General features: G+C 43.8%; 1 protein-coding gene across 1 annotated transcript in view; it reads right to left on the bottom strand.

Moving 5' to 3' along the window:
• Positions 1-27,904, bottom strand: part of SETD1B (SET domain containing 1B, histone lysine methyltransferase) — a 59,626-nt gene that overhangs the window by 25,243 nt on the left and 6,479 nt on the right. The window contains exons 5-9 of the mRNA XM_061602827.1: positions 26,194-26,306; positions 19,807-20,988; positions 3,512-4,279; positions 2,387-2,560; positions 1,556-1,643 (exon numbers count right to left, since the gene is read on the bottom strand). Coding sequence (XP_061458811.1) covers positions 1,556-1,643; positions 2,387-2,560; positions 3,512-4,279; positions 19,807-20,988; positions 26,194-26,306 — 2,325 coding nt within the window. The remainder of the gene's footprint in view (positions 1-1,555; positions 1,644-2,386; positions 2,561-3,511; positions 4,280-19,806; positions 20,989-26,193; positions 26,307-27,904) is intronic.

Consider the following 27,904-nt stretch of genomic DNA (forward strand, 5'->3'; position numbering starts at 1 on the left):
AAAGAGCTATAAGAGAGCCAAGCATGCAATGACACCTAACAAGACCGGAGTACTTTCATTTCTTTCATTAAACCAGTTATAATGTTGAACAGCTTGTTCTTTTCATGATACACATTTTTAATTGTGATTTTAGATATTACAATACAATACAATATCTTTATTACGGTCAAAGACCAGCCAGAGTATACAAAATGTAAAAAATACAGAAGGGAGGAAGAAACAGTTTTTCCTTAATAACTTTAGAGTATGTGTTAGGTTTGTAATTACATTTTATATTAAAGAGAGTAGCACTTATAGAAACTAAATAACTAAAAATTTAGTTTTCAGTGATTTCTCTACGATTAAAACTATTGTAGAGAATTTGATGATATTAAAAGTTTTCTGGTGTGAATTGCTGCTGCACAAAAGCTAGCTACCTTTAGTGTGACCTGTTGAGACTTGTCTGCTAGAAGGTAGTCAGTTATCATTTTGTCATCTTTAGTAGGGATTTGGTTCAGGATTGGAACTAGGAGCCTAGTACGCAATTCATGATAAAAGGAACAGTAAAGTAATACATGGGTGACTGTTTCTACTACATCGGCACCACACGGGTATACTCTATCAGAGTAGGTAATTTTCTTATACCTACCCTGTAAGAGGGCTGATGGCAATACGTTAGATTTTGCTAAAGTAAAAGCCCTCCTGTATCTAGGGACAGTTAAATTAAATAGATAACGGGGGATGGAGAATGGAATTAAATTGTAGCCAGAATTAGGGCAGGTGTCATCCTCATTAGGTGATTTTGGAGTTCTATATCATGTATTCTTTGTTGGATCTGTGATTTTGCTTTTATAAAGCCCCATGACAATATTACAGATATAGAGAACCCTAGAGAGGCTATTTTATCTGTTACAGATGTTAGCCATCTTGAACAAAAAATATCAGTTAAGATGAGTGGGGTGAGGCCCACTGGCATAAACAAAATTTTCAGCCATAGATTAATCTTAGCTATCCAAATGCGGGCTTCCAAGGTTATGAGGCCAGCTTCCTGTTGTACGATGGAATTTGAAACACAGGTAGGGGTACCAAAAATTTCCCTTAGAAATTTTGATTGTACTTTTTCAAATGGTTCCAAGTTAGTAAAGAATCCAATTTGAGCTCCGTATAGAAGTTGAGGGATTACTTTAGTTTCAAAAATTTGTATTGCTGAGGGGACATGTTGACCACCCTTATTATAGTAGAAAGAGAGAAGTGCCTTGGTGGTTTTATGGGCATTTGAAACAGCATAGTTTATTTGATGTTGCCAGGAACCTGAAGTGTGGAATACCATTACTTAGATATTACTTAGTGGAACAGTGCCTATCTTAATTCCAACAGTAAACATCAAGTCCTGTCTGTGTTACAGACTGGCCCAAAAGATGACATTACATTGCAAAAATGAGGACAAAGAATTTGGAACTCTCAGATTTGCAGTGGAGTGTCCAGATTGAGAGAGCTCGCTAGCGTGAAGATCAAAGGATTCAGCAGTTTGCAATCCTTATTGTGGAAACTATGGGGGGAAGTAGAGCTCACCAACCTTCATCTTCATCATCTACTGAAGTCGAGGGTCGGATTCTCTTCTGGTCTCCAGCTGAGGCAGCTTCAGGTGGCTCCTTTCTCTTCACCTGCAGAAAGGACAGAATTAATCTACTGGGGGAGATGTATTTGTTTTAGATTGATAACTGCAAACCCTTTTCATAGCAAGCAACAACTTAAGAGTGCCAACTTAGTTTTGATTTGTTTGTTTTCCTCCTTGTGATGTTTGTCAATACATTATTTATCCCAACTCGTAATTTAAAGGCACTATAATGATTCAACCAGAGCAAACATCAATAACCTCTGAGCACTGATGCCAGTCCAAACATCAATATATATAGAAGCGGATACATGTGCATGAAGAAAGTTGGTATAAGACCTTAAAGAAAGCCTTATCACCTCTTTTCTTAAACCGTAAAGGATTTCTCATGCATGGCAAAATCGTGAAAGCTACCAAGCTCATAAAAAGTTTAAATTGTTCCCCAGTTTCCATGTTTGCATGCTGGTCCCAAACAACAACAAAGCCCCAAACTGCCCTTCTTTCGAGTCTTCCAGGGCACTCTCTGAAACTCACAAAACTAATTTTTCTGCGCCTGTTATGCACCACCACAAATCAGCCAGTAACAGCATCAGTGTGTTGTGAAGAGGCAATACCAGTGATTAATCATTTTTGGAAAGTTATGGAGCTTAAAATACAGGCACTTTATAGGGCAGAAAATATGCAAGGGCAGAGACATTAAAACTGTGACTGAACTTTTGCAAGATTACATCGGGGACTATAGAAAGGGAGGGTTCATATTCTGAAAAACGAGATGGTGAAGGCCACTCTTACCTTGAAAGATGGTAAGCGGATGGCCCCTCGCAGCCCAATGCCCAGGCCGATCCCCTCATAACCCAGACCTTCTCCTTTGTTCCAGTTCTCCAGGAGACATGATGTGATGCGGTCCTTTGGTTTTGGCTTCTCCTCATCTTTATTTTCTCCAGATTTTACTGGAGTAAGCGATGCCTGTGCAAGAGGAATAAGATTAAAAGGATATGAAGGACTGGGGGCAGAGACTAAAAACTGCGCTTGGAGAAAGGAGCATAATCTATTTATACTAAGCTCTAATTTCTCCGAAGAAGTGTGGCATTATGTTGCCAGCAGGAGTTGCTCAAATCCATCAAGAGCACATCCAGAGCATCTCTGCTTAATTTTCATTGGATAAGTTCCAGCCTAAATGAACTCCAAAGGAGGAAGAGAATCTGTTGCATTACCCGTCAAAGCCACCGGTAAGATGTACCTACTTCCCCTGCTACGGGTTGTCCATTGATTAACTGCTTTGCCTGGCAAAAGACAACCTTAATTTGGTATGATCTTTTTTGTGGTGCAAAAACCATGCTGTTTTTCTACTATAAGTAGCCTAATTCCCACTATAGGCTTTGGCAGAGCAAGGACCTTGTTCTGTTATACATGCACATGTAAGCTGCAGCCATGTCTGAAGATACCTAGAAATCACACAGACACAAATATACAGAAAGCTGCCTCACACTGAGTCATGAACTTGGTTCATCTCACTCCATACAGCCTACTTCAACTACAAATGACTCTCCAGGATTTGAGATAAAAGATTTTCACATCTCTACACTAGAGATTTTTTATTTTTATTTAAACAACCCCAACAATAATACTGAAGATCTCAGGAATCAATCCTCTGCTTTTATAACATGCATGCACTGAGCTCTGGCTCCTCCCACACAGTGCATGCATCTATCTCCAAGGTAAGACTTGTGAACTCCAAAGTTCACTGCAGCTTTGTCACGCACGTGATACTTTTTCTATGTATCACCAAGCCTGAACGCGGGGAAGCTCAGAGAAGAAAACACAGAGGAGACTCAAAGAGGAAGATGCCACACACTGTCACTGCAAAGCCACCCTCTTAGAAGTCATTGAAAGGGATGGGCGAGATTTGACTCTTACCTTTGCTAAACGCTCTTTTTTGTCCCACCAGTCATCAAATGCCCTGAAGGCCACCACCTCCACCATCTTCCGGTTCAAATCCCTTTTCATTATTGCTTTGAGTTCTTTCACAATCACCAGGAGGACACCATCCACAGTGGCCTTGTGAGGATCTTCTTTTTTGGGCTCGTAACCCGGAGGAGGAACAGAGGGATCAAACTTGGGCAAAGGTGGCCACTGCTGTCCACGGTTGACTGCTGCTCCCATAGTAAAGTGTCGGTAAGGAGGAAGGTTCACAAACTGCATCCGATTCCCCATGAAGGGGGGATATTGGTAAGTGTTCTGCCCTTGCATCAGGCGGCTCAACATTTGGGTTTGCATTTGAAAAGACATTGACATGCCACCCCATTGGTTACCCAAGACACTGATCATATCCACCTGCATGACAGGGAACATCCCAGGATGGAATGGAGGAAGTGGAGGCAAGATATGAGGGGGTGGGACCCCAGGAGGAGCTGGAAGGGGTGGAGGTGGGACGGTGACTGCTGGGTGAGTTGGTGGAGGTGGGGGAGGTAGAGGTGGAGGAGGAGGCATTGGGAAGACTGGCTGGGGTGGCGGTGGGGGAGGTAGGGGAGGAAAACCATGGGGAGGCATGGGAATGGAGGAAGCCATCACGGCGGAGGTGCCAACAGAAGTGTTCACCACAATGTTTTTGCCACAGTCTGTGCTTGGAGATTGGTTCATTTCATCATCGGAGATCTCCATGTCTTCCCCTGAAGACTGATGACACTGTGAGGAAGAGGGAAACACATTCTGCTTAGTCTAGTATCATAGTCCTATTAACAAAATTAATTTTAAAAAACCTGCGGGGAAAACAGTAACTTTGGATCCTCAAGTCTTGTACATCCAAAGGAGACTTAATATTTCCTTTGACACACTCAGTTCAACAAAACATGTAAAATCATCTCCTCTGAGGTGCTCAAACTAGCAGGGCTATTGCATAATTGTATATATGCCCCTGCACAGATTGAGACATGAGGCACTTTACCGCAAAGCCATCCAGGCTGGCTTCCTAATAATGAGCATTTGGACTCACCCTCTTAACTATGAGCATGCCAGGTTCTAAACGTAACACTAAAAGCCATCCACGAGCACTCCTAATCTGGTTTTAAACAAGTAACCTCTGATCAATTTATTACCACCAGGGGCCAGCTGCTTCCAAAGAGTGAAGCTGACACAGAAATGTGTTCCTTCACCAGCCAGTGGCTAAATGTAAAGGAATGTGGCAAAAATCAGCATAGAGCTGATGGGGAATCACAAGCAGCTCTTCTGGGGTAAGCTTTTTTATATTTATATATGAGGGGGCTCTGCTCACTCCACTCACCAACCAGGGACTCCCAAACACTGCCCTCAAGGACTCCCAAAGACACACAGAGGCAGGCTAAAGGAAGGAGAGTGATGGAAAAGCAACCACACAATCCTTCAGAAGTTTATGCGGAGGCAAAATCACAATAGCCTTTTAGACCTCCAACAGTAAAGACTTGAATGTCATTTAATTTAAAGCTGTTTCTTTCATGACTGTAAAGGCCTCTGGATGAGCTGGGTCAGTGCTTGGAGCAACCAGAACAGGGGTGGCCAACATGGTGCCCTCCAAATGTGGTTGCTCCAGTAACACGGCCAGCATGGCTAACGGTACGGGATGATGGAGGGCACCACATGGGCCACCACTGAGCTAGGAGAGTCAGCCTGGAGTGCCAGGACTTCAAGCTATTTCCCCCTCTGCCTTCCGCTCATTTGCCTTGGCTCACACTCAGTCCCACTGGAGCCATCCTGGCACCACCAAACCGACTGGCAACTGACCTGCAGGCAGAGAATGAACCAAGTTTTGCAACCCAAACTTTAGATGAGAAATGGAAAGGAAACAGGAGTGGGGGAAAGATTCCAAAAATCAAAACAAAGCCAGCTGGAAGAAAGAGGCTGTCAATTAAGCCAAGCACAATTAAAATAAATTTCAAAAGGATGAATATCTTGTTGAAGACAAGAGAAACCATGGAGAGTAGGGAAGAACAGAAAGATAGTAGGGTGTATCCCAGTTGAAAAAACAGGGCCTAGGTGGAGGGGAAAAGTGGAAGCAGGGCACAAAAAGTATGGCTTTGTTAGAGGGAGTTGGCTTTTAGTAGGCTAACATGGATTTTTAAATGCTGGGAAAAGAAAGACTCTCAAACTTGACACGTCAGAATGAGCAGGCAGAAACACCCAGACTTAATTTACATGTGCAGGAGCATGTGCACTTGGTTTCTCACCATTTGATGACTCAATTATTGCTTAAACACCTAAAGTGCTATATAAAGCGAGAATGTCCCATTTGAAAAATGCACATACAACTTTTAAAGAAAGGAAAGGGAAAAGGGAAAAGAGGCAGCCCTCCATCCTCAGTGACTCTTAGATGAAAGTTTGAGGTGACCTAAAGCAATATTTAACTGCCATCTGTGGCAATAAATTTGTGAGGGCCCCCTCCCACCTATAGATGATTAATGGATGCTACAGTCAATGGCCACGCATGTGTGAATCAACTATTTTCTATGGGTGGGAAGGAGTGAACTCAAATCTCAGCACGTGAAAGATAAGAACATCTCGTAGTGTATTTGTTGCGTATGCATTTAATAAAATTAGCCCTAGAAGCTCCCCACATTGCATCCCTTATAACCGCTTGCCTAGGCAAATAATTAATCAATGCCAGGAATAACAATCCCTGAATATCTAAACATAGCAACCGAGCCCTTTAAATAAGGAATTAGAGATTGTTTACCACAGTTGCATCCTTCCCCTTCTCCAAAGTGTTCAAAGCAGGGAACATGGAGTTTCCCCACTTTATTCTCCCCCTCTATGAAGTTAAGTGAGACTGAGAGGGTATAACTGGTCCACGGTCTTCCAGCGAGCTTCAGGGCAAGGTTGGGATAGGAACTCTGGTCTCCCCCATCCAAGTCAAACAAGTACATCTGCAGTCTTCCCCAACCTGGCGCCCTCCAGCTGCACTACAACTCCCATCATCCCTAACCACTCTCCGTGCCTGCTGGAGGGCACCAGGTTAGGGAAGACTGCGCTACATGCTCCAGATATCAAGTTTGCAAATACACATTTTGGCATAGTTCCAACTATAATGTGGTAGGAACCACATGGAAAGAAAACAGGGAGATGGAGAAGGTCAACAGCTCTGTCCAGAGTATATGTTGTATGTTACATCTCTGCTGTTTATTCTTCCAAAAGCAACCAAACACAGCATGTCCTTTGTCTGGGGTTATTTTCACCTGTGCTCTGAAGCCCATCAGCCCTCTTGAGCAGAAGACCACTGTTTGACACCTGTCACCTATCTACACAGCAGTTCAGATGGTACGGCAGCCGCAGCTGCGACCCAATCCAGATGCTTGTTAAACCACAAAAGCGCACTGCGCTGGAAGGAAAGAAAACTGAACAACATCAGGTCTCATTTACAGTGCTTTATTCAACTCTCACGAGAGGAAATTTAAGCCAATCTTTCCAGACACAGAGGGGAGGAGGGAGATATTCCCCTGAACACTGCAACTCACTCCCAAGACTACTGGCTTGTAAAGAAATGCCGCCGTGGTGCATGTTTGTGCCGCACAATGTGGCAGGCTCAGGTGCTATTTCCTAATTAGCTACCGCCTCCCACCAAGAGAAATTGGTAAAAAGTGCAAGCGAGAAAATGTGTGTGGGGGGATAGCAACAGAATCAGTTGATCACAATGGGGCATTTGCAGAGAGCGCAAAGCTGCTCCCTCTCAACAGAGGGAATTTCCAGGGGATGCAAAATGCCCTTTGTTCATACACAACTTTGTTTTGCTTTGGAGATATCAGCAAGAGACAGGCTTTTAAGACTGTGGCCCGTGGTTCACGCCCTTCTTATACCTGTTGTTCTGGAGAGGAGATAGCCATGCTCCTGGGGATCACCAAGCCCTTGCCGAGAGATTCTGAAGATACTGGAGGAAAATGCTGCGATTTTGGCCAGAGGCCACCCAACTTTTCCTAATGTCACAGAATTAATGGACACATTGACAATGTTACAGGGATACAAGAATGCCGAGCACGGATAGGTAAAAGTGATAGATATTCTGAGCAGCTAACCAAGGAAATGCAAGAGCACCAGAATTGACTTGCTGGGTCAGACTGAATTTAGCACTGTGTTCCCAGAAAGATACTCTGGGCCCTCCTAGGTAGGACAAGAGGGCAACAGCCCCCCTCTTGCTGCTTGACCCTCAACAACTGGTATTCAGAGGTACCCAGCACCTCTGGGACTTTTGCTCTTCCTCATTTCTGTTTTGTTTAAAACATCTTTCTAGGGACTACAATGATCTGTTTTTACAAAATTGAGGCAAAGTCTACAGAGATGTTCCCGTTTCCCCCAAAAAAGGCTCCAAGTCAAAAGGTGGACTCTTAAACAGAGCTTCCTCGTTTGCAGAATAGCTTCCACCAGACAGTATTTCATTAAGATCAGCACCGAGGACTTGCACATTTGCAAGATGATTTGTGACTCGAGATTGTGAAAGCTGCATCACAGCGATAACAAGACTCGCAGGACAAGCCCCCTTCAGACAAAGCACGTCATCTCTGTGCGGTGGGAATTCTGAACCACAACGTCCTCTCAGAGTCACTTCTCAAGGCCCTATTGAGCCAAGAGAGCTGGGCAAGAACTGTTCTGCCCTGGAAGCAACTGCCAAGCCATTAACTCTGGATGGGGCTAAGTGAGATTTATTACATGGTTTTTTCCCAACCCTGTGCTTCCCCAGAGAGGAAACCAGCTGGATGCAAAGGCAGCCTTGCCTCTTCAGCGCCATATCCCTGTTCAGATGCTCAGAGGAGAGGGGAACCTTGGTAAAAAGTGCACCTCCCCGAGAATTATGTCTGACTGCTAAAAGCAAAAGAAAGCTATTCCTTCACTGTTGCTGCATTTTATTGAAGTCATGGGTGCTCGGGTGAAAAGAACACTCTGCTTGACCATAAAACTAGTTTCCTCTTACTAGGTCTGCAATACATCCAACAGAGTTTAGCATTGGAAGCCATTCTGAATCACAAAGCGCAGCCCTGGAATAAATCACGCAGCAATAAAAACAAGTATGCTTCTGAACATGTATAGTGTGCTGTTCGCTCACGGCTAAGAAACCATAGGCAGACCTCCACACATCAGAGATCAGAATTTCAAGGTCAGGAGATGCAGCTTCCAAAGAGGTGTCAGCCCTAGGGGTGCTAGGCCTTCTAAAAACACCCTGATCCCACAACACATTTCCTTGGAAGCAAGTTCCATTGATATCACTCACAGTGGGAACTTTAGATCACATTCAAAAGTTCTGTCATCTGAATTCATAATGGTTAGGGCAAAAAAGGAGATGAATGGATCAGTCAAAGCGTTCAGGACAAACTGCACTTCTTAGATATGCTTAATATTCTATATAAAATGAATTCATCCAAAACAACTAATTGAAACACATGAACCAAAAAATCCACTTTTAAACATGCAAGAGTGATTATTATAGCTAACCAGGGATCATTGCCCTTAAACTTTTTAACATAAAACTGCTTAGAAAAAGCCAAAATGATATACAGCCAGCCCTGGTACTTTCTAAGATGCAGCAAGATCATTCTGTGTAAATATGCAAACTTTGAAAGCCTCAAAGCCTCAGTCTGACTTCTGAGAGTGAAAGAGGTACTCTTGCCTGCAACCGCAACTGGCTTTCTACACTTCAGGGTTTTTTAAACATTCCACTGCTTCCAATAAGTTAAATTGACAGGAGAGACCCTCTTTCTTGACATTTTAATTGCTGAGCTAGCCAGCCCTACTTTCCAGCTCTGCACATATGTATATCGGCACCAGCAATAAACAAGCACTGCATAATAGAACTAACAGGCAGACTACTTTCAGGCTGTTTAGGCTAGTCCCATGCAAATTGAACTCAATGGGTCTTACTTTGGAATAGACATGCCTAGGATTGCACTATCAAAACAAGACACTAACACAATCTGCCATTCTGCTCATATTCTGTGTCAAGATGTCATTAAGTCACAAGAAAATGTCCCCTACCTAATGACTCGCTGAACCAGAAATGAATTAAAGTTGGGAGTCAGGCTTATCCCAAAGGAAGAAATCTGCCATTTAATAGTCAAAAACTGCAACCTGTCTTAGGTGGATTGTGCATAATTCATCAAATGTAGTAAGAAGTCAGATGAAAGAGAGAAAGCACTTAGCTATGCAAATCTCTTATAATGGATAGATGGCTCTAATTTGTCCAATGGGAGAACCATTGACGTTGAAGTCAAACATGAGGAAAAGGCAAAATCCCTGGCTAGGCTTTTTGTTGTCCAGTTTGGTGGAGGGGCAGCTGTGCCACCTTCACCTTTGAAAGCCCCAGAGCCACCAAGCGTCACCTGCCCATCTTCACCACAGCATCTTTTTTCTGCCACTGTCCTCCCTGCTGGGCCTCTCGTTGTCCAACCCGGCCGTGATGGTGGACCCGTACCAACTCTGGCGATATGAACTCCAGCGCCAAGGCCTCCCCCACAGGCAGATCCATCTACGCCAAGCAGGCCTCTACCTCTTTCCTCTCAGAGCCCATCGTTTCCATCTCTCCCGCGGGCAGACCCACCCGCACCAAGCCCCCTCTCCTTTCTTTCCGAGCCCGTCATTTCCACCTTTGCAACGACCTACAAGAGCCAGAACGTCGACCGCTTCATCCCCGTGATCAAGCTGAAGTGCTACTTACCGTGGACATCGTCTGTGTTGGGGAAAAGCTGGACTGCTCCTGCTCTTTTTCCTGCATTAGGACTGGCAGATGTAATACCAGCAGGACACCTCCGTGGTATCATGTTTTGATGTCAACATATTGATGTAAGAACTAGTAGACGTCTAATTGTTAGGAATTTATTAGGACAGTGTTAGGAAAGTGTGATTTGTTATTGTATTTTCATTGAAAGTTGTTATTGTTCCTTTTTAATAATGTTATTACCTTATCTAATTTTTGTAAATTGTACTGTTTTTATTGATATGTATTTCTATATTTGTGTTTATTTGTTGTAAGCCGCCTTGAGAGCCTTTTGGCCAAAAGGCAGGATAGAAATAAACCATAACAATATAATAAAAAAAACACAAATGGGGTTGCAGCACAGGAGCGGAGGAACAGTCTGTTGCAATGATTGGAGTGGCAAATTTGGGCCTGAAAGCCCAGGATTCAAATCTCTCTTCTCACACTGACCAGCTAGACACCGTTGGGCAAGTGAATATGACTGTGTTTTGACTATTGGGCAGTACCTGAAATTCCCACTTTCCACAAGCATTGCTACTCTGGTCTGCAAGCTACTTCTCTGGCTCTGATACCCATTTTCTCTTTAGAGGTGATGACAGCATGGTGGGCCTCCCTGGCCCTTCATCTAAACTTCCTCCCATCTGTTGAGGATGATCATGACATTATTCCCAATATCCATTCACAAACCTAGCCCACACATAAAAAGTTGAAGCTGCAGCCTTAAAATCCCCTTCCACAGTACTTGAATATCTGGGTTATTCCATTATCCTCTTATACGATTTTTTTAAGAATCAAAAGACTGAATTTTCTGCAAAGTGAAGGAAGATGAAATTATGGTCCCAACTGTGTTTGTAAGTTGACTTTGGGATATTTAGCACAAGACAGTCTACACGGTAATAAGGAAAGGTGGGGGCATGCAACTGCAATACTGTTGCTGAGGAAACCATGACTTTGAAATTTCCAGACTCTTAAAATGTTACATTCTCTGTGTTTATTAACATCCATTTTTCTTGCCTTTAATTCAGTGGTGCCCCAACATCCCCCCCCCTTGGACCACTTGAAAACTGCTGAGGGTCTTGGTGGACTGCTTAATGATTTTTCAGCTTGTTGTAGCAATTGTAATGCTCTATGCTAGTTGCCACATGATTTTTAATTGTATTTTATTGCTTCTTTTATTTCTTATATATTGTATTTATTGTATTCTACAGAATTCAAATTGTAATATAATAAAAGAAATAAAAGCAGCAATTAAAATACAATTCAAAACCAATATGAATATTTAACGTGACAGATGTGCTATCTCCCATCTTCAACCAGAAATCCAGACACGCCCTGGACCACCTGAATGAAGCTTGCAGATCACTGGTGGTCCATGGACCACAGTTTGGAAATCCTTGCTCTGAAATCAATTGCTCTGTGCTTCCTGCAATTTGCAGAAGGGGCAGGACTGAAAAAGCTGGCCTCAAAAGCTCTAAAATGATACAGATGGATGTTTCAAACAAAATGTGGTCCAAGGGAGGAGGTAGGGCATTCATCCAGGAGGCCCAGGTTTGACTCCAACTTTCAGTCATGGTCTCACTAGGCACCTTGGGACAAGTCTGCTCTCTCAAGCTCAGTTCTCCAGCTGTAATGTGGTAATAATGGCCTATGTCACAGAGAAGCAGTGATGGCAAACAGAAAGGTGCAGGACCTTGAACTGAATTAGATTAAGGTGCTGTGTGAGCTATTAAAAAAATTAACAACACTTCTGTGATGCACTCTGTCTCTTACCTGCAACAGTGAATCATTTCAGATGTCACACCAACCCGAATTCAGAACCCAAACTATGGCTTGCACTACCAAATATACAGGCAAGCCATTATTTAGAAATGATCATCTGCTTCCATTTTGAATTCGCTCAGCATTTGAATCAGCTCCAGCCAACTTGAAAGAGGCAATGATTTGACCGCTCCTGAAAAAGACTACCCTAGACTCCTTGGTTTGTGACAACTACCACCCGGTCACAAATATCCCCTTTCTGGGAAAGGTGATGGGGGGGCAGTTGCAAGTACTCTTGGATGAAACAGATTATCTTGACCCATTCCTCTGGTCTTTGACCGTAATAAAGATATTGTATTGTATTGTTGACCCATTCCAATCAAAGTTCAGGCCTAATTATGGGACTGAATCTGCCTTGGGGGAGTGCAACCCTGTTATTCTTTTTTTAAAACAAATTTAAAGCTTTTTGATAACATTGACCATAGTGTTCTTCTGAACCAGCTCTGAGAGATGCGTATTGGGGGTACTGTTTTACAGTGGTTCTGGTCCTATCTCCAGGGTCGGTTTCAGAGAACCGCATTGGCCCCCTGGCAGTTGTGCTGTGGCATTACCAATGCTATTTAGCATCTACGTGAAGCTGTTGGGAGTGGTCATTAGGAGGTTTGGGGCAAGGTGTCATCAGTATGCTGATGGTACCCAGCTCTGTTTCTTTGTAACATCTGAACCGGAAGAGGCTGTGCAAGTCCTGGACTTGGCGGTGGGCTGGATGAGGGCCAGTAAACTGACTCTGGGCTCTAGGATGATGGAGACACTGTGGATAAATGGTTCCCAGGTCCAGATAATTGGTTAATTGCCTGCTTTGGATGGGGTCATACTCTCCTGAAGGTGTAGGTTCGTAGCATAGGGATGTTCCTGGATCCATTTGTTGCTAGAGGCCCATGTGGCTAGCAGTGCCTTTTATGAACTTCGGCTGGTAAGATAGCTACAGCCATTTCTGGACCAGGTTAGCCTGACCACTGTCATGCTGAATTTCAACAATGCAATATATGTTGGGTGTCTTAGAGGCTGACCTAGAAGCTGTAGCTAGTAGAAAATGCTGTGGCTCAACTGCTCACTGGGGTAGAGTACCATTATGTTACACTATTGCTGAAAGAATTGCACTGGCTGCCAAAAAGCTATTGGACTAGATTCAAGGAGCTAGTATTGGTGAACAAAGCCCCATACAGCTTGGGCTCTAGATACTTAAAAGATGGCCTAATCCTCTATATATCCATCCAATAGCTGGATTCTGCAGGAGAAGGCAACCTGATGTCAGGAGTTCCATTCTGCATAATGTTGGAATTGGGCCTTTAGTGCGGCAGTACCTACCCTTTGGAACTCCCTCCCATTGCGTATCAGACAGGAACGTTCTCTATTGTCTTTGCGGCACCTGCTAAAGACATTCCTCTTCTAAAATCTTTTTGTATGTTTTAAATTGTTTTTAATAATTATATATATATTAAATATTTTATATATATGTAACTGCTTTATATATGTTATTATATTACAAATTGCTTTGGGATATCTCATGGGAAGCAATAAATAAATAAATTCTGTTTCTGCAATGCAGTGAGCTCTGGAGGCAGAGTGAGGGTTGTAACTAGGTTGTCAACTCGGACATCAAGCCAAACCATAGTTAGTACAAAACATGGTTCACAAACCCACGTCAAACTATGGCTTGTGATTTTGTTTGCCGATTGTAAACCATGGTTTGTTAACTGAGATATCATACCAAACAATAGTTAAGCTATGGTTTGGTGCAATGCGTGAACTGAACCACAGTAATTACGTATGCTCATCTGTTGCAGTGGATGGGAGAATGGGTGCTGGTGGATGAACAGTTATATTTCATGGAAGGAGGTTGGAATAGATGGCATTTGAATTATCTTAAAAAAAAAAGACCATCCCTTGATCAAAAGGTCTTAGAGGCTGTTACATTTTAAACCGGGGTGGGGAACCTGCAGCTCCACAGGTGTTGCTGGACTTCAGCTCCCCTCTTCTGTGATCATTGGCCATGCTGGCTGGGGCTGATGGGGGGCCACAGATTCTCCACCCTTGTTTTAAACAATAGCCAGCTGCTGTGATTGCTACCCCACTCCACTAGAAGGGGAACACCAAAACAGACCAGAATCAGACCACATTATAATTCAATTGGGATACCAAAGCCTGGGTAAACAGGAATGTTTTTGTATCGCCTGATAATATTGGTGCCAGGTAAGTTTCCTGGAGAGAGTGTTGCATAGTCAATGAGCCAAGACTGAAAAGGTCCGTTCTGTGATTGCCACCCTTTTGCCCCTTTGTCAGATGTGGCATACAGAGACGGGCTTCTGATTTTGAATGTGGGATCCAGGTAGGTTCATATGGGAAGAGGCCATACTCGGGCCCTGAGCCACGTAAGGCTTTATATGGTCAAAAGCAGCACTTTGCACTGAGTCTGGAAACCAAATGGTAGCCAATGCAGTTGAGCCAGGATCAAACCATCTGGTCCCTGTCAACAATCTGACCACCAAATTCTGCCCTGGCTGTAGTTTCCAAAGTGTCTTCAAAGGCAGCCCTACGTATAATAAATTGCAGGAATCTAAACCAGAGATTAGCAGAGCATAGGAAACAGAGGCTAGGCTATCCCCCTCTAAATAGGGTCGCAGCTGGGCCACCAGCTGAAGCTGATGGAAGCCACTCTGTGCCATGGAAGCCACTTGTTTCTCCAGAGACAGTACATAATGGAACCAGAAGTACACCCGAAATTGCACACCTCTTCCTTCAGGGGGGAGTGCAACCCCATCCAGAACAGGTTGAACGCCACCAATCTAGTCCAGGGAACCATTCAGTAACAGTGCCTTAGTCTTATCTGGATTAAGCTCAAGTTTATTGGCTTCAGTCCATTACCAAAGCCAGACATCACTTCAGCACATCCACTGCCACACCTGCTTGAGATGTAAAGGAAAAACAGAAATGCATGCCATCAGCATACTGATGTTAATTCACACCGAATCTCTAGATCAGCCTTTCTCAACCAGTGTGCCTCCAGATGTTGTTGGAGCACAACTCCCATCAGCCTCAGCCAGCATTGCTAATGGTCAGGAAAGATGGGAATTGTAGTCCAGCAACATCTGGAGGCACACTGGTTGAGAAAGGCTGCTCTAGATGATCCCACTCAGCAGTTTCATGTAGATATTAAACTGCACCGAGTATAAAATTGAACCCCTGCAGAGCCCTGAACAACACTCCTCAGGCATCCCCCTCTGGAAATGGTCATCCAAGTAAGGCTGAAACCTCCATAAAGCAGTACTTCCCCCTCTAGAGCTGCTCCAGAAGGACAACGTGTTGATGGTATCAAAAGCTATTACAAGATGAAGAAGAACCAACAGGGTCACATCCCCCATCTCTCTCTCAACAAAGGTCATAATACAGTAAGATGAAAACGCCCATGAAGAAATGTAAAAGATTTGGCCAAGCTCTCCGTGTTCTTCCCTTGCATCCTTTGACTAACAGGATGGACATAAGACAACCCACTGTCTGAGCCCAACCCTGTAAAATTTTGACTGGGGTGTGCGGGGGAGGGAATCCCTCTGAGGACATTAAGCTTGCCTGAGAAGGGCACTTTGAGAAACAGACGTTACATTTCAATAGATAAAGAAACGAGCCTATATCAAAGCAGGATTCTATTACCAAAGAAATGAAACAACCGATTTCAGGGCAGGATGTTAAACAAGATGTAATGACACAACCCTAAACAACAGGAGGCAAAGAGAGAATATCATGTGCGTCTGAGGTGGCAGGAGAGAGCGAGAGGGAGCTCCGTCTAATATCATGACACCAAATTTCTTCCAACAATAGATGCAGCTTAATGGGAAACACTTGGAAATGTATCAAAATGTATGAAGCAAGTTCACTGGTCACAGCAATCTTGTTTATCACTGAGGACTTCTTCCACATGCACAGATAATGTCCATCAACAGAAATATATGGGGGGGAATTAATTCAAGTGAGAGATGAAAGAATGCATATGAACCTGCACATCTATTAGTAGAATGTTTAAAAAGAAAAGCAGTGGGGAGAAAAAAAGCAAGGATATGGAATTTAACATGATTTGTTAACTGCTGCAAAAACAGGGCTTGCATTTAACTGGGAAGACAGGAGGGCACCTGCACTGAATGAGTACAGCAGTTATGATGTTCACAGATTTGGGCAGGCTTACTGAAGGGAAATCAAAAATAGACAAAACATATGGGATCTGCAACAAAATGTTGCAGTATAGTGCATTCCTGTTCACTGTTTCGGTCAGCCAGCCATGCTTTCCTCCATGAAACTCCCTTCTATTCCATTCACCCTCCTACCCAGTTTTCTGTACATACAGACAGTTCTGGGGACACTGAGCATACCTGGTCCTAACTGGGTTGTTTTGGAGTCTTCCTGTTTAGGGTTCCCCCTCATATTTTTCGTATTTCTGCAAACCTGGGATTACCCAAGACTGCTGATTCCTCCCACATGTGTGCGAATAGTGAAAGTGTAGCTATATAAGTAATGGCATGGACAGCCTGAACATTAAAAGAGGGAATTATTGTGCACAACTTGTTTCTCCTAATTTTGGTATCAATAGCTCCAATACCAGCCCTTTTGCATTGTTTTTGCTGATCAGACCTTTCCCTTGGCCATGACACACCATCAGAGCATTCACTGTGATGCCCTCCACTTGGTTTCAGACAAACAACTTTGAAACCCCCACTTTACACTTTTGGGGTGTTTATCTCTCAACTAGGGAGACAGCACCAGCCCAGCATAGGAGCTGGCCACCCATATCCTATCTTCTCAGTTTCCCATTTCCCTCCTCCAGGACAGCTCATGGGAAAACCAGGGACATTGGGCCTATACCATAAGGGAACCTAGAATGACCACCTCTTTAAAATAGAGTAAAATGTGGATTGTGTAGAATGAATCATTTACAGTTGGATCCTCTTATTTCTCAGCCTAATGTTTTAGAGTTACCGAGTTAATCTCTGCTTTTGAAATGGCTTTATTTCAATCCTCATGTGCATATTCAAGATGGCTTAATGCAGCTTAGATCTCTCCTGATACATGCCACTGGGAGGTTGAAAATAGACTCCACTCTTCCAGCTCACCTGCATGCACATACTAAATCCCTGAGTTTCCTCAAACACAATGTTCCTTCTCTTAACTTTAGTTACAACTGCATTCATTTGGCCAAAAGAAGCTTGTGGTTTGATCCAATGCAAGCTTACTCAGAGGCAAGTCCCAATGAGTTCAACTGGGCTTACTGCCAGGTAAGTTTGTAATGGACTGTGGCCTTAGGTGAGACTCTTGTTGGGATCAACAACTGGAATTTTGAGATGCATCCAAAGAAAGGATTGCAAACAAAATCCATACATTTTCTACTTTCAGAGCTGCTGTGCCTTCTTGTCTACATAAGAGAGCCACGTGCGAATTCAACTCTTGAAAAGCTCAATCAGAAGGTTAGCTACAGAAAAGCCCCTTTACCTTCAGTGGCACAACAGCCTTTTTACCAGCTGTAATAATAGGTGTTCTCCAGAAAGAGTGAAGTAGGTGGTCAGGGTGGAACAGGTGATTGGCTATATTCTGATTACCATTTGGCAATGAATCTCACTGAGTGGCCTAGAGAATGTCACCCTCTCTATCAGTTAGACGGGGCAACCTCAGACTCTTGTTGCGAGGATAAAGAAAAAAGGGCTGCTTAAGTTAATAACAGAGCATAGCTACCGAGAAGAAAACGCAGTGACTTTGATTTACAGCTCAGCACTTTGTTCCAGGGAAGCGTCAGAGGCGGGACATGGGAAGCTGCCTTCTGCCAAGTCAGACCCTTGGTCCACCTTAACTTCACTGGTTGGCAGGAGCTCTCCAAGGTTTCAGGCAACAACATTCCCAGCCTTACCTGGAGATGCTGCAGATTGAATCTATGACCTTCTGCATGCACAGCAGGGCCTCTATCATTGAGCAACAATCCTTCCCCATTCAGAGTGTGCCTCTAGATACTAGTTGTTGGGGAACATGAGTGGGAAGTGCTCCTGTGCTCAGGTTGTGCTTGCGGGCTTCCCAGAGGTGTCTGGTTGGCCACTGTGGGAACAGGAAGCTGCCCGACATGGGCCGCTGGCCTGATCCAGCTTCAGGGCTCTTTTCATGCTCATATAGCAACATTCCCATTCAGAATGGATGGAAACAGGACCGAAGCTCTGAAAGGGCTTGGGATGGGTCATACATACGAAACAGAGAGAAATATACAGTAGCTCACCCTGGGGTTGCTGTGTGATGAAGGGTGCCATATAAATTCAACAAATAAATTTTAAAAAGACACCCCCCCAATGCTGTTAATTTGCTTACAGGAATGTAAGCAAAAATGCTCCTAGCTACAGAAACTGCTGTCCATGGATAACAGCTTATAATTGCTCATATAATGTGAATCATGAAGAAAACAATGCAGCTTGTTTTCTCCTTTTAATAAATGACTTATTTTTTTAAAAAAACAGGAGGAAACTTATTTTTGGTGCAGGCACTGAAAGTGCTTGCTCTCTTCCCACCCCAGACCCTTGAGATATCCTCAATCCTAGCTTCCCTCCACTTGCTGAGGAATTCTCTGAAAGCCCGGCTGTGAACAGCAGCCTCACAATAGGCTGAAACATGAACCTCTGCTTTCCCAGCCTCTTCATAGGCTAAAGCCTGGCACTCCTTCCCATCTCATTTGAAAGCTGCTAAAGCGACAGCTCACATTTCTACAGAGGGTTCTACGTCATTATTTCAGCTTCAGCCCAACTGCCCCCACTTAAAAAAAGGCAAACTGTGAAGCTGGAATCAGTGGTCACTTAAAAAGGGAGAGCTCATTAATTGTTTCTATCTAATTGTGGAGAAAAAAAGGCGATCAGCCTATGCAGAATGACCAGTACATTCCAGGAGAAGGCACAAACAGAGCAACATGCTTGAAAAGGAACTGCAGTGGCAAAAAGTGGATTTCATGAGACTCAGCCTCTCTTTTACATTTAAGCAGATGCACAACTGAATCCTATGCATATCTACTTGGGAGTTAAGTCCAGTGGAGTTCAATGGAGCTGGATAAAAATATAAATCAAACTACTTTTAAAAACACTGCAGATAACAAGCAATACAGCAACTTCAGGGAGCCTAAATAATTTGCAACTCAACAGGCCAAATGCTTGTTGAAATAAAGTGGTGTGTGATTTCCGAGTGACAATAGCACAGCCTGGCTAAAAATTGTTTCCCGTGGGAGGTATAAAAGCAGCATAGAAAAGTGACATCTGTATGACCCTCTCCCTTTCCTCTCCCAGCAGTCAACCAAGCTGATGGGGAGGGGGAATTTTCAACACAAGGGATCAGATCATGCATTGGGTGGGACCTAGACCAAGAGGCTGACCACAAATGAGTGCCTCTGATCATGCGCAGAGCACCCTTGTGTCCATCTCAGGTGTAGCCCTAACTGATATACCCGAGCAGCATCAAGGTAGGGCTAAGTCTTTTACAAATTAAGCACATCTTGTTTTATACATCAACTACATTGTAGTGCACTGATATGAACGTGTGCAATACATGCACATACATGTATTACATACATTCTTGGGCCCAACCCCCAATTCTCAGCCCATTTAAAATCAATAATGCAATTCTCAGATGAGACGTTCTCCACACACCTCACAAACATGCAAACTTAATCTGAACCACTTACCTCTTCCATTTTTTCTGGAGCTGGACTATTGTTATCAGGCAACATTTCTTTAGCCTCAGAGGACTCCGTTTTGGAAGTTCGGCTCAGCTGGTTGATGGGAGTCATGCTAGTATCAGATGTGCCTTTTGAATTCTGACACAGAGAAGCTGTTCCAAGAATCAGCTCATCATCATCAGAATCCGGCAATGGCGTTGGGCTAATGTCCTCCAAGCCAGTGCTAGAAGGACGTGAGGAAGGGGTTTGTGCTCTGTAGCTGGGCTGAGAGTTAGAACCAAACGTTGGGATGGGAGAAAGCTGGGAGGAGGAGGAGGAGATGGGACTACCTTCCATTCGAATCTCATTGTCCGAGTCATGCTCATTGAGAAAATACAGCTTTGTTCTCTGCTCTTTTAAGAGCATCTCAATCCTCGAGTCCAAACTGTTGTGCTGAATTTCAGATTCTGTGGTTGGGGTGCCGGGCGTCTCACTCCTTTCTGGAGTCTGTGTGAAGGGCACCACAGTTGGTTCATTAAGACTGTTGGGCTCTGGCAGGGGTGGGGGCTCCTCAGGTTTTTCCTTCACAGGAACAAACTCAGCGGCGGTAGCGGTGCTACTTTCAACAGCAATCTCCGTAGGAGCTGGCGGCGGTGGCGGCCGTCGGTACTCAACGTCTCTGGAGGTTGGAGGAAGTGGTGGCTCTTCAGGCTGGGGATATGATGAGGGCGCTTGGTAGGGGGAGAAAGCAGACTTGTAAGTTAAAGAACCTGAGTGGCTCAAAGGAGGAGTTTGGGAATATTGCACAGTCTCTTGCTGATGGGATTTGAATGCACTGAACTGATGGTCTGACCCTCGGAAAACACTCGCTGAATTATGAACATAATGATGCCCAGGGCGTCTGTTGTAGGCATCTGTAAATTTTGTTTCATGTCTTCTGGGTTTATACCCAGAGTCCTGGCTAAAGTGGTATGCTGGCGTTGTCTGACGACTAGAGTATGCAGAATCTTGGGAAACTGGAGTCCCTAGGCGTGGGGTGAGAGGGGTTCCTTGGGACTGAGGGGTAAACTGGCTGAAAGAGTTTGGGGTATCTTGCCGGCAACTGGAAAAGGCTGTATCATGGGAAAATGGGGTGCTGCTGTTTGGGGTAGCTGATGATCCCACAGAAGAAACGCTATTGTCTTTTAGTTGTTTCAGAGTATCAGCCATCTGCAAAAAAGGAAAACAGAAAAACACGCATACATTTCTCAAGATTCATTAGAATAACTGCCAGATTATAGACAACTACCACAGATGTGGTGTCTTATCCACAAATGTATCTTCTATAAAATCCCACATAATGAGATTAAGGGTGTCAATGGAAAAAACAAAGACATAAAACACATTCTAAACTCCTCCTTTCTCATTTCCAACAAAAAAGGTCACCTTCCCATCCTGACTTAATACTATTTGCCTGGCTTCCCCACCCATACAATCCATAGAAGTTTCTATGAAAATCATTAGTGAAGAAAAAACTGAGATATTAACCTCTCAAACTAACAAGCTTGAAAAGTTAACAAGCTGGCTTTTCAGACAAGTACAGAACATGATTCACCCCACTGTACCATTTTATCAAACCACCCACATGCTCATGACTTGAGCAGTGGGCACCTACCAAGGATTACTTAGGGAGCCAATTGACATGCATACAGACAAACACTTCCCTAGTTTGTGCAAACAGATCAGGAGGAGAAGAGCTCAATACCAGGACTGCTGAGACCAGCAGGATCCTACACAGGACAAAAAGTTCCTGAAACCATCCTTTCATCTAATCTACCAGCCTTTTAAAAAAAAAATCTAATGCAGGTGGTGGTGTTAATCAAATGTTCTACCTATAAAAGAGGTTGCATTTGAATTGTAAAATAAAAGCAAAATCTTTGAACACAAACACATTAGTGCAGCTGGAATTTTTCCAGCTATGGATTTTTAGGAACTATATGCACAGTCAACTGATATCTGTCAATTAAAAATTACTTTGAAGTCCTCTTCAGCCTTTCCAAACAGACCAGTTCAAGTTTTGAAGTTCAGAGAAAAATAAAATGAAAGCCTTGAAAACAATGTCGACAGTGAACCTAGTACATATTTGACCAGGCAGCACCTGCAAAATAAGTAAATAAACAATTCCATCCTCATCTTTCACGGGATGGCAACAGCAATCTGTGGCCAATGAAATCAAACACAGAAAGGAATCAGGACATCAAGTTAACTGTGGGACTCAGTGGAAAGGTCTTGATGCTATTGCCTACTATTATCCTCAGATGAAGAAATTATTCTTCATCTATGATTAGGTCATTCACCTAAGTGGCTTTTGCAAGAGGTAAATGGCTAGAACTCCATGGAGTTCCCTTTCCGTGTAAATCAGCCCAGTGTGAAGTGATTGATGAAGACAGGATATAAATCTGAGGGGGAGTAAAGTGAAATAAACACTACAGAGTGATAAAAGAAGTACACTGAGTGAAGGAGCATGGCAAGTATCAGCTACCCACAATATAAAGGACAGGTCAGTGTATGGCTGGCTGGCATCCCAGGGCATCTGCCAAGGCCCACATCCTAGCAGCCCCCTGGCCCTGCGCCTCCTCCCTCTTGCACCCTGTTCATTTGCCCACTCCAAACAGGTGCACAATGGCAAGAGGGATGAGAAGCAGCAGCCTCTGGCTCCCTTCCCCCTCCTACTGTGCCAATTTGAATGTAATGGCAAACTGTGGTTTGATTAACGGAGGAAGTAATTAAGACCTGTATATGAGAGGAAGAAGGAAAAGCAACGGGAGAATATGGTTTGGAGATCTGTCTGAATGCAGCCTTTATTTTGTGACGTTATTCAGAACTGTAGAAGAAATGCCATTTCTCATGTTAAAAAAATAAAAATAAAAATTGTCCCCAAGTTCACTTGACTTGGATCCCAATGAAATGCTGAACCTTTCCCACTGTCACTAATGTAGAGAAATAGACATCGCTTAACAGAGGATCTCAGTGGATCTAAGTAGACCTATTATAGTGCAATCGTTACCGCTTTCTTATTCAAATATACAAAATAATTGTAAGGGAAATAAAAGTGACAAAGAAGAAGCAAGAAGATTTCTTTTACCTTACATTGCCCTGATAAAAAATAGAGGCTACAGAGTTCAGAGGAAAAAGTTTGAGCAAATGAAAGAAAATGTCAACAAAGAAGCACCTATAGTTCTGGGCAAGATTTACTAAATTGGTAGGAAGGCTCCTATATAAAAGTAATGGATCTCTCAAGGTATTCTTCACATATCTCAACAGAAAATGTTTGAACCCTCACAAAAGCTGCAAAGCTACGCACGCTGACTAGGGAGCATATCCCATTAATCTCAGTCGGGCATCTGAGTCAATATGCTTGGCCACACTGAATGGGGCTTTCCAGTCCCACAAAAGATTCTATACAAGCAGACCAGACAAACAGCCACATGGATTAAATTTAAACTCAATCTCTTTCGCATCAAGAACTCCCCAAGTCACAACATTATATTCTGTTTGTTCCATTAGGTGAAATTTTTTGGAACATAACAGAAATTGCTCAGCAACAAGTTTCAGCAATTTCATGCAGTCCATCTTTGTGTGCATTCCTTGCCAAAAACTGAATTTGCAGCATAAAATTATTCACTACTACTAAAATATTATTGAGAAACCTCTCCCCCTGTAACCAGCAACTGGCTCTCAAGACAGCAAAATAGGATGTCGGAAAGGAGACAGACTCTTAAGCTGGTTCCTACAAACATATTTTATAGTTTTATGGGCTCAAATGCCAGCAACAGAAAGTTGTCACAGCAGACTTGGAACCTTTCTGCCAAGGCACCCGAGGCGGTTTATTTAAAACAAATAAATTATATAAAAGGAAAAGCTGGTCCGGGGGGCAGGGAAGGAAGGTAACAGTCCAACTGGGTTCTGCCCTGGGCCCCTACTGGGAGAAAAGGTGAGATATAAAACAAATAAATAAATAAACTGGGGAAGGTCCTGATACTGCCTTTACCTGCCTCCTTTGCACTCGTCTACCTTTCTACAGGGCAGACGGGGATTCTATCAAGCCCCAATGTATCAGGGGCTCTTAACAATTAATTAATTCATTGTTCTCCATCTTTCCAGTTCAAAAACTAAACAATTCAAGGAAGCACACAAGATACACATCATAGGCATAGATCCACTGACTGTAAGTGGTTATGATGGCAATGAACCTGCCCCTCCGCCCATGGTAAAGAGTTCTGTTGCTGGGGCAAGGGAGCACAGACTGCTGGTCATGCTTCCACCAGCTACAGTCAGTGTTGGGCCCCAAAACAAGGTGCTCAGGAGCAAGGCACAGGCAGGTGGGAGGCCCCAGCATCAGTCCCCCCCCCCATCCTGGAGCTGGCAGAGCTTAATGAAACTGTGCAGAAGAAATAAACAAAAGAAGGGGATAGGTCTGCTCCCTACATCAGACAGAAGCCAGCAGGGATTTGGAAGTGGTGGGTTGTCCACTTCACTCCCTGCAACATCACCACCAATTGTTGCAACCCGTTTAGAACATTTTTACCCCTCCTGCAGCAGCAGCCACGGTTCTTCTCCCACCCCATGTCTATCCTCATGACAACACCATAAGGAAATGTAGGCTGAGTGAAAACAACGAGCCCAAGGTAAACAGCAAGCTCTGTGGCTAGGTGGGAAATGAACCTGGTCTTGGTCCAACACTCTAACCACTGCAGACGATTTCGTTCAGGGGGTGGGGAACCTTTTTCAGCCAGAAGGCCAAATTCTCTCATGGACAACCTTCCACCGGCTGCATACAAGAGGTGGGGGGAACAATCAAGGTAACTCTTTCATTTTTGCAGGAGGCCACGTTCCAGCCACGCACGAGCCAGAGCTTTCTACACACACACACACCCAGCCTCCATCCGGGCAAGGAAGAGGCATCATCATAGTTCAAGCCAGGTTAAAGCACTTGTGGAGGGCATGGAACAAGCCAGCAAGATGGTGTGGCCTGGAGAAAATCCCAAGAGCTAGACAGAGAAGGCTGAAGGGCTGCATTTGACCCCCAGTCCTGAGGTTCCCCACACCTGATTTAGCTGATCATTTGGCAGAGAAGCTGTAACCCTGCCCAGCAGATTATCACAGCAGCGGAGCCACCGCCCTATTCCAAGCCCTGTTGGCTCTTGCTGCTCAGGGCAAAAGGTGCAGGAGGCTGGTGAACCATCTCCAAGTGGTTGCAGCAAGGGGCCCATGTTTGGGCTTCTCAATTGGCAATGGACCAGCATAGAATCCAGAGGATCCTTCAGGTTAAGCTCCAGCCCTTCTCTGCTCCTGAAACATCCTATTTCAGGGTCCTATCCCAGCTATTGCTGGCAGAAGGACCTGCAATAGTCACCTCCCATCCTCTCCGGTGAAGGTCAGGCCCCTCTGCAGCACAGGCCATTTTCATTAGCAACCCTCCTCTCTGCCAGAAAAGAGGCTTCGTCCTCCCCGCACCCCCAGCAGTTCACATAAGGAAATGAGGATCGCTTCTTGCCTTTAAACTAAAAATCAAGGGATTTAAATAAATTCACATATTACCAAGTCCTTAATATAGATGCATTTTTAGATACTGAAGGTTAGATGTAAAACTTACAAATTTCCCCAACAAATCTACTATTTCTTGTTAGAACGAAAAGGGCCATCAATATATTATTCTTCATTTCCAGTTGCAGTAACACACCTGACTCAAAATAGCTTTGAAAAGAGACAGAACAAATGCAAGCATGGGCCCTTAATTCACAATTATAGCTGATATTTTATAGTTGATTAATTTACCTGCTAAACAGATTCAAACCTGACATCTTAATGCGATTCTCCATTCATAGGGTGATATCCAAAAAACATTCCGCTAGTGCAAGGAATTTTAGCTGCATAATGGAACTTCTCTGCCCTCTCTCCATGTGACCCCTAAATCTGTTCCAGGGGTTCCCCCAGCTCTCTGGAGCTGCTTTACAGGGAGCATAGGGGAGAGGAGAGGATAGGGAAGTTCCACTGCACAGCTAAAACTCCTTGCGGTAGTGGAATGGTTCTGTTTGATAGCACCCGTAGTATCCATACACAATCTTCATCAAGGTTCTTTTCATCGCCATGCCCAGATTTCAACTTGGCACTGTTCTGTGGAACCAGTAAAAGGTCCAGAGGTACCTGGAATATCACCAGGGCTTGTCCTCCATTCAAGAGCCTTATTCCCCCCCCCCCAAAAAAAAGGAAGACTGGAGATGACAGATGTCTGGCAAGAATGTCAAGAATGTATTTCTTGAGGAGACAAGATAACTGCAGGCAAACCGGCATTTGTTGTAAACGAAGATTGTCTTAGAATTCCCCAACACACACAATGCCTGCTGTTAAAACATAAGCAAGTGAAAAAGATACCTGCACAGTTTCATTCACAGTGGGCGACGCATCTGGCTCATTCTCCACAGGTAGGGTCTGAGGAGTGTAGAGTCCGTTCACAAGAAGCTGATAGAAATGCATGCGCTTTTCACCTGGACAAATGGCAACAACTTAATTAATTAAAAAGGGCACATCCCAAGCTATTGTCAGTACATAACTGTAGATGAAAACTCTACCAAACTCCATCTACTACCCTCATTTTAGCAAGACTCTTGGCAAACAAAGACTGAACAGGCACCAGTTCTGGCACTGTTGAAATATTATTTATCAGCTTGTTAGGCCAGGTGAAGCAAAAACACCTTTTTGTAGTACACACCAGTGCAAATGCGCTTCATTTACTGATTCCATTTTTAGCATGCCCTTCCTCCAATGGGATTAGAGCAGTGTGCAAGGCTCCCTTTCTCATTCTATCCTCACAACAACCTTGCAAGGTAGACTGACTAGCCCAAGGTCATCTAGTGAATTTCATGAGTGGGAATTTGAACCTGGGTCTCCCCAGTCCTAATCCATCGCTCTACCCACTATACCACAGTAGCTCCCAAATTCCATAAGGCAGACAACCTAATCCCAGACTGCCCTCTTGGAGAGGAGCCAGGAGAGGCAACAGAGGAAAAAAGTCAGGGCAGGCAAAGTAATCACCAGCTGTATTGCTAAAGTTGGTGCATTTTATCAAGGAGCATGCGTTTCTTCAATACAGGACTGCTTCTTTGCAGGAACTGGCCTCTTTCGACTCAACATATTCTCAAGGGAGCAGAAATGGTTTAATAATTGCAGGGATTAAACTGTTTTATAACAAATACATGTCAAGTGTTCCACTGCAACAATGCCTGTGGCCAAATGTGAGACAACCTCAATCTGGACAGGCCCTGTTTTACAAATGCATCCAGCTCACTATCAGTGGGGCATAAAACACCTTTTTTCTGTAAAAGGCACTGTATATGCTTAGTGAAAATAGGTTATCATACCTAACAAAACAAAGTCCCCACTGACAGTGCCGACTATATATGTATGCATTTTGATGAGCTTATTGATTGTTTTACTGTTATTCATTCATAATTTAGTTGTTTATTTTATGTTGTCCTCTGTCCTGGTATCAGCACTGATGAATTATGGGCTATTAACTAATATACAGGCTATAATTCTAGGCACGCTTACTTGGGAATAAGCTCTGCTGAAATCAGCATGACTTACTCCTGCATAAAAACATGAGTACGAGCAGGCTGCACAGCTAAACAGGGAGCCCTGTGTAGCCCACAGATGTTGCAAGACTTTTAGGCCCCAAGACACTAGCAGCTCAACCCAGGCGCTGCTGTGCAAAAGGGAAAACGGAATAGGCACCACTTCTTCAAAAGTTACGTTATACAGACACAGCAGCTCAACATGTGGCAATTCAGGCAGCAGAACTGTGCTGGGGGGCGGGGGACATGGCATCACTAAGCACAATTCTATTCATGTCAAAAGAATAAGAAATTCATTAGTAAAGGAACAGACAACAAAACTTCCAAAATTGTAATACATTTATGGAAATTTACGGTGTGACCACAATTGAAATGCTGTGTACAGTTCTGATCACCACATCTCAGAAAGGATATTGCAGAAAAGGGCAACCAATACGGTCAAAGGGATGGAGCAACTCTCCTATGAGGAAAGTTTATAGCATTTGGGGCTCTTTGAAAAATGGAAATGGACG

Source organism: Rhineura floridana, chromosome 19 (genome assembly GCF_030035675.1).
Source record: "Rhineura floridana isolate rRhiFlo1 chromosome 19, rRhiFlo1.hap2, whole genome shotgun sequence".
In the NCBI taxonomy this organism is placed as follows: domain Eukaryota; kingdom Metazoa; phylum Chordata; class Lepidosauria; order Squamata; family Rhineuridae; genus Rhineura; species Rhineura floridana.